This window comes from Otolemur garnettii, unplaced genomic scaffold (assembly GCF_000181295.1).
Source record: "Otolemur garnettii isolate 467f Iridium unplaced genomic scaffold, OtoGar3 scaffold00310, whole genome shotgun sequence".
Classification (NCBI taxonomy): Eukaryota; Metazoa; Chordata; class Mammalia; order Primates; family Galagidae; genus Otolemur; species Otolemur garnettii.
The window spans coordinates 210,578-217,802 of NW_003852705.1; the positions used below are offsets into that span (position 1 = coordinate 210,578).

General features: G+C 48.7%; 1 protein-coding gene across 1 annotated transcript in view; it reads right to left on the minus strand.

Moving 5' to 3' along the window:
- MUC20 (mucin 20, cell surface associated) overlaps window positions 1-5,055 on the minus strand; it is an 8,736-nt gene extending 3,681 nt beyond the window's left edge. The window contains exons 1-2 of the mRNA XM_003803463.2: window positions 4,983-5,055; window positions 1-1,275 (exon numbers count right to left, since the gene is read on the minus strand). The exon at window positions 1-1,275 is cut by the window's left edge and continues 1 nt beyond it. Of these exons, the coding sequence (XP_003803511.1) occupies window positions 1-1,275; window positions 4,983-5,055 (1,348 nt within the window). The remainder of the gene's footprint in view (window positions 1,276-4,982) is intronic.
- Between the last annotated feature and the right edge of the window lie 2,170 nt (window positions 5,056-7,225).

The following is a 7,225-nucleotide window of genomic DNA, read 5'->3' on the forward strand; positions in this document are numbered from 1 at the left end:
GAGCAGTGGCAGCTGTGGCTGTTGGGAGCTTTTCCGTGGTCTGTGCTGAGGTTGTGGCCTTGGCTGAGGTGATGTTTGTTCTTTGGCCACTGCTACCTGTGGCAGGATATATAGAAGGAAGAGGGCTCCTGCTGGTGGGAAGGGGCCCATTGGTTGTACCATCTCCGGCAGGCGTCTCTGCAGGAGTGGAACTCTTGATGGTGGCTACCTCTGATGGGCTGTAGACTGAAGCTGAGGACCCAGAAGAGGAAGTGACTTTGCCCGCCGTTGACCCAGCTTCTGTGGGGACTGTGACTGCTTCTGAGACTTCGATGTGGCTTGGTGTCTCCACAGAGAGGGCTGAGGTTTCTCCCCAGGGGTCCATGCTACCTGTCACCAAAGTTCCAGTGAAGGAAGTGGCTTTGTCTACTGTTGTTTCTCTTTCTGTGGTGCCACTGGTGGGAGGTGGGGTCCCAACAGTGGCATCAGGTGCAGCTGACTCTGTGGCACTGGCTGCTGACAAGGTCTCGGCAGAGGTTGTAGACATGGTGATGTATGATTTCACCTCAGTGGAGTCTAGCAAAGCTGATATAGCAGAGGGGGACAAGGCCTTAACCCCTTCTGGGGGGCTGTGACCTGTGTCTAAGGTCCCAGAGATGGTGTCTGTTGTTTCTATTTCTGTAACAGTGCAGTTGGTAACCTCGATGTGGGTGATAGTGTAGGCAACCAAGCCTTTAGCTGGTCCCAGGGCTTGTGAGGTGGAGAGCATTGGACCCAAGCTGTCGAAGGAGGAGCTGCTCTCTGAGGGTAAGCCCTCAACTTCTCTGGAAGTGTGAGCCAATGTCAAGATGTTAACGGTGACCCTCTTTGCCTCTTCAGAGCTGTCATTGGTACAAAGGGTGTCAAAGATGGTTTCCACAGGGTCACTGCCTGTGACACTCTGAACTGTGGTTATCCCAGTTCCCTCAGGGCTGCCACTTGTGGCTGACATCTCCATAGGGGCAGTGATCGCAACCATGAACTTGGAAGGAGTTATTTTTGTGATGGTCCTGGTCTCTGTTGTAGGGGAAACAGTCTTGATTTCCCTGGTCCCTGCTTCTGGAATGATGCTGTCTGGGATTAAGATCGTAGAAAAAGTCTTGGTGTTCGGAGTTTGAGTTTCCAAAGCAAAGGTGGTCTCAGTGAGGTCAGTGATCTGGAAGGGTTCCTCTGAGCTTACCCTGGGCCCTGGAGTCACCATAGGCACTTCTATGTCATCTGCTGTCACCCAGGTGTCTGGTCTGCTGGTGTGTGGGCCTGTGTTGGGTTAAGACCGAATTTGTGAGCTTTGATGGATGCCACACATAAGATGTCAGAGCTCTTATGTTTATGATCTGGGTAGAGGATGGGGAGGGGGAGGTGCTCTTATCCCATTTTTTATCTATTTAAACAAGAAAAAAGGAGGCAGTGCTGAGAAGCCCAGTTCCATGTGGCAAGCACAGAGCTGGGGTTGCCCTAACTGGTGTGCTCTGAAGCCTGACAACCCACTTGAGGCCAGCAAGCTCCACAGTCTCACTGATTATTGGTCTGTGACCTTCAATGGGAATGTGTGGGGCCAGGATCCACCTGCAAGGGTGAGCAAAGAAACTCGAAATCCAGAAATCCAGGTGAGCAAGGAACTGCAGAGACCAGGAAATCTCATAATTTTCTGAAAGAATCCTTGTCATTCTCCCATGGATTCTTTTCTCATCTAACAAATATTTCCCTACAGTTATTAAAAAAAAAAAAAAACTCTTGAAATACAAGAAAGGCCTATGGTTTTTTTTTTAGAGGTAGCTGGGAGGATTGAGGAAGAGGAACCTCCAGAGACAGTGTTGGTGGTACTGCTACCAAAGCGAGGGGAGTGGGCAGAGGCCTTGGGGCCCCAACAAAGGAAAGGAGAGACTTCTCAGCCCTGTGCAGACCTCTGTGACTGTGGGTCTAAGAGCCACAGGGATGGAAACCTGGGACCACAGAAACGAGGGACCAGGCACCCTCCACATGTAACAGGAGCCAGATGAGACAAAACCTAACATTTGAGAGAGGCTGCCCCACGCCTGCTCATTGGACTGGCCGCTGAGGCAGGGTGTGTGGAGGGCCCTGAAGGCAATAGCCAGATCTTTTATGGCCTGACAGAGGGTGCTTCTTTTCTATAGGGTGGTAGGGCTCTCTCTGTGAGTAGGCCAAGGAGCCTCTTAGGGAGGAGGGTTGTCTGATGTAGCAAGTAAAAGTACAGGACACCCAGTTAAATTTGAATTTACCTTTCAGATAAACAATGAATAATTTTTCATTATGAATATTTCTCATGCAATATTTGAGACATACATTTAAAAAAATTCATTACCTGAAATTCAAATTCAACTGGATGTGGTAACCCTACTCTTAGAAGGAAAAGGATCAAAAAACGAGTCACCATTTTGGCATTCTGATGCTTTGAGATGGTCTCTACTGAGCTCCGCCATCTCCAAAGTAGCCCACAGACCCCAATTAGGGTCAGGAGCCCCAGAGTGTCAGGATGGACCCCAGTCCTCAGCTCATCCTCCTGTGGACCCTGCTGAATGGAAGAGCAGGAGTCACGAGGCCTCTGATTCTGCTGCCCACCCCCAGCTCTGGCGACAGATGACCTATTGGTTCAAATCCTCCTCTGCCTCCTACTAGCCAGGCCAGCCACTACTAGGCGTCTCCCAGCTTCCATGTCCTCACCTGAGAAAACAGGGTCACAATACCCACCAAAGTGGTAAGGCCAAAGGAAAATGTGAATGGGAGAGCTCTTATATTCCAAAGGCATGCCAAGAGGTTATTAAGGAGTGTACCCCACCCCACCCGCCAAGGAACCCCTTAAAGTCACTTGGCTATTTTACTGCAGTGAGAATTGTAAGCTGCTCCACCCATGCACTGTAGGTGGGATGTGGGCATACACACCCATTCCTCATCCGGGGTGTGTGTGTGTGTGTGTGTGCATGCACACGCGCGTGCGCGCGCGCACACACACATGCTTTCATAGGATCTCAGGCTCCTTCAGAATACTCTTCCTTCTCCCCACTTCAAGACCTGAGTCCTTTCTGACCCTTCTTGGTCTGTCCCCACAGAGTGAAAGCAGAGCTTTTGCGCCTCAGCCCACAGAGCCTGAAACCCACACAGTCTCTCAGAGTCTGCCCCGACCTCTCTTGAATGATGCATTATTGTTTTCTTTTCCAGGAGCCTTGCAGTGTCATTTTTTGCTATGAAACCTCCTCGTGCTCCCCAAGCCTGTAGCCTCCTCAACCTGGAGGGGCTCTCACAACTCCCCTCCCAAGGCTCCTGCCTGCCAGGAGTCTCCTCAAATAGAGCAAAGTCACCTCTACAGCCCTGGGACACTGCAGCTGTGTCCGTTCCCCTCCAGTGTGGGGAGAAGAAAGTGTGTGGACTTCAGATTCTGGTTTTAGTCCCCTCTCTGCGGCTCGGTTTGCTGCTTGCAGACCCTGGCCAAATTTCTCAGTTCCAAGCCTAAATTTTCTTACCTGTAAAACGGAGCTAGGAGTACCTATATCATGGGGTTGTGAGGATTAAATTAAATTTAATGGAAAATGTGCAGCACAAACCTGGTGGACTGTGAGCACATGTGGGAGGCAGTATGGTACTGTGGTTGGGCATGCATGGCACTGAATCCTCCCTCCGGGATGGGTTGCTTAATCCCAGTAAAGCTCCATCTCCTCAGCTGAAAAGGGCAGGAGGTGCAGGTGGTAAGACTATGCTTATCTCCTAGGGCTATCATGAACATTGAAAAAACAGCCTGAGCACAAGCAAGACCCTGTCTCCACAAATAGAAAAAAATAGCAGGACATTGAGGCGGGCACTTGTAGTCTCAGCTCCTCGGGAGGCTGAGACAAGAGGATCACTTGAGCCCAAGAGTTTGAGGTTTCTGTGAGCAAGGATGCCACGGCATTCTATCCAGGGTAACAGAGTGAGACTTTGTCTCAAAAAAAAAAAAGATTAGAAAGGTAAAATATGATGATGTATAGGTGTAGGTTCATAAACTGTAGCAAATGTACGGCCCTGGGGGGGATGTGGACAGGGAGAGGTTGTATGTGGTAGGAATAGGAGATCCATGGGAACTCTGCATTCTATTTGCTGTGAATCTAAAACTGCTCTTAAAAATCATCTGTTTTTTAAAAATACTTGTGACAAGTTTGGCCCAGTGCCTACTACTGACAGAACAGTGTTTGCTCTTTTTCATAAAAGCCCTGCCTCTTTCAGTGTCCACCCTTCCCAAGCAGTTTGTGAGAGACTGTTCACATAGTGAGACTGTCTCAAAAAAAAACCCCTAAAAGGCTGTGCCCATAGCTCAGCAGGTAGGACGCCGGTCACATACACCAAGGTTGGCGGGTTCAAGCCCAGCTTGGGCCTGCTAAACAACAATGACAACTGCAACCAAAAAATAGCTGGGCATTGTGATGGGCACCTATAGTCCCAGCTACTCAGGGGGCTGAGGCAAGAGACTCAATCACTTGAGCCCAAGGGTTTAAGGTTGCTGTGAGCTGTGACGCCATAGCACTCTACCAAGGGCGACACCATGAGACACTATCTCAAAAAAAAGCAAACAAACAACAACAAAAAAAAACACCCTGAACTTTGAAGAAAATCCACTCTAGGTACTAAACTCAGAGGACTCAGAATCTTGTTAAGCCACATTCTTCAGCTTTAGGCAGAATTATCACCAGCTGACACTTCCCTGCCCCTTCCCAACCCCAATTACGTAAAGGCAAACTCAGAGCGATGACAACATCATTGTTCGTTTGTGTGTACTTCAGTGTCCTGCATGCTTAAACTGACACACACATCAATATTTGCATACTTTTATCAACAATAATGACACTTCACATATAAAATTATAGTTAACTACAATTAACCCAAGAGAACATACCCTCACTCACAGCTGCCCATCCTGAAACTCACACCCAGATCCTTGCCAGGGGAGAAGCCCACAGCCCCTCATGCCTCCTTACCTGCAGAGCTCCCAGACAGCCCAGCGTTCCAGCAGAAGAGAAGGGGCAGGGCCAGGCCCCAGAGAGAGCCCATCCTAGTGGGGCACAGGCTACTGGGCCCCACTGCTCTTCAGACCTGCTCACTGCTGCCTCTTAGGGCCACCTTTTCCTGTTTCCTTGAGCCAGGGAGGAGGGGCAGGCCTCCTGCCTAGATGTGTGACTGGGTAGTTTTCCGGGTACAGCCAGGTGACCACAAACACAAAGTGCAGGTCGAGAACTGACAGGTTGGGGTTGTCAGCAAGCAACCCTCCTGCCCCTTTGCCCAGTGAAGTTTGATTTGAGGATATGGAATCATTTCTACAGTGATATTCACCCCTCTTTCTTGCATTTGGGGTGGCCAGGGGAGATGGTATTTCACCATTACTGCCCCACATACCACTCTCCCCCGTACCTGGGGTTTGGCCTTCACATCAGACCTGAGTTTCATTCCTAATCCTAGACCTGACTAGCAATATGATCTAGGGCAGTGATTTTCAACCAGTATGCTGCATGAGAGGATCTTAGCTGTGCCAAGAAAATTTTTAAAGATCATTAATTAAATTTTAGAGACAGAGTCTTACTTTGTCGCCCTCGGTAGAGTGCTGTGGCATCACAACTCACAGCAACCTCCAGCTCTTGGGCTTAGGTGATTCTCTTGCCTCAGCCTCCCAAGTAGCTGGGACTATAGGTATCACGCCCAGCCTATTTTTTCATTCCTTTTTTGATCAACATAACTTAACTGTGCCGCAGAAGTTTAACTGTAGGCTCAGTGTACGGTAAGATAAAAAAGGTTGAAAAACACTGATCTAAGGCAAATTAGAGAACTTTTCTGAACCTCAATTTCCTGATCTGTAAAATGGATATAATCCCTACTGTAGCAGACTGCTGTTGCAAGGAGTCCATAAAAGCCACAATCAAGTACTTGGGATCAGGGCTTTTGAGCCCCAGTTCCAAGGACATCTTTAGTCTGTAGGCTGACCTCCTTGCATCTTCCCACTCAGCCCCAGTTCTTCACTTTATTAAATGAGGCAATAGAATCCCCCAGAAGGTGTCAAATGGGGAGAAGAGGCAGAGGCCACGGCAGAGACCTGAATGCTCTTAGACCCTATCTAGTAGCCATGATCCAGTGTCAGGCTTACCCCCAGAGAAGAGAGAAAAGAGACTCACTCAGCAAGAATGTAGCTCCTTTCCCCACCCTCCAGCCCTACCCCAGCTGGGAGAGGGGCTTCCTCATTCCAGCAACAGGTGGGTCCACAGATCAAGTCACTGTCTACGGACAGAGGTATGCAGGGACTTGCCATTTCATTTCTTTTTTCTTTTTATCATTTAAGTGATCTACATCCCTACTCCAGCCTATTGGGGACAAGGAACCCCTCGGAAGGAAATCTGGCTGAAAGCTTCCTTGGGTTTGCTAAATTTTGTCTTCTTCTATATTGGGAGAAATTTCTGAGCCTGGGCAGATGACTGCTGGCCCTGGGAGCCATAATGCTCTATCCAGAAAGTTCCTGGCCTGTGTTTTCAGCTAAACTTAGCTCTCACCCTGAATGAGCATAGGAGGCTAGTTTCATTAACAAACATGTATGGAGCACCTACTGTATACCAGACACTGTTCTAGGCACTTGGAATACATCACTGAGTAAAAGAGATCCCTCATGGAACCAGCTTCCCAAAGAAGGGCAATAGCAAAGAATAAAACAATGCATGAGGGTGGCACCTGTGGCTCAAAGGAGTAGGACACCGGCCCCATATACCGGAGGTGGTGGTTTCAAACCCAGCTCCAGCCAAAAACTGCAAAATAAAATAAAATAAAATAAAATAAAAATAAAAAACCAATACATGAGTTATATAAGGGTAAAAACTATGGAGGAAAAAAAAAAGACAGGGAAGAGAAATCATGTGGGCTTGTGTGTGTGTGTTGGGGGGTGGGGTGGGGGGTTGCCGGGTCAGTATAAAAGAGCAGGTGAGATTTGAGCAATGACTCAAGGTAGTGAGAAAGCCAAGTAGTATCAGAGGAACACCATCCCCAGAAGCAGGCCCTGCTAGAGAACAGCCTAGAGGCTGTCGACACAAGAATGAGGAGGTTCACAAACGGGGAAAGGAGAGCTTTGTTTCTCAGAAAGGGTTACAGCCTGCAGGTGTCTGTCCTGTGGGCTGGGAAGCATAGCCTCAGGCAGAAGCTGAAAATAGGCAGTTCAAGTGAGGAAATAAAGAGAATGGAAATTCAT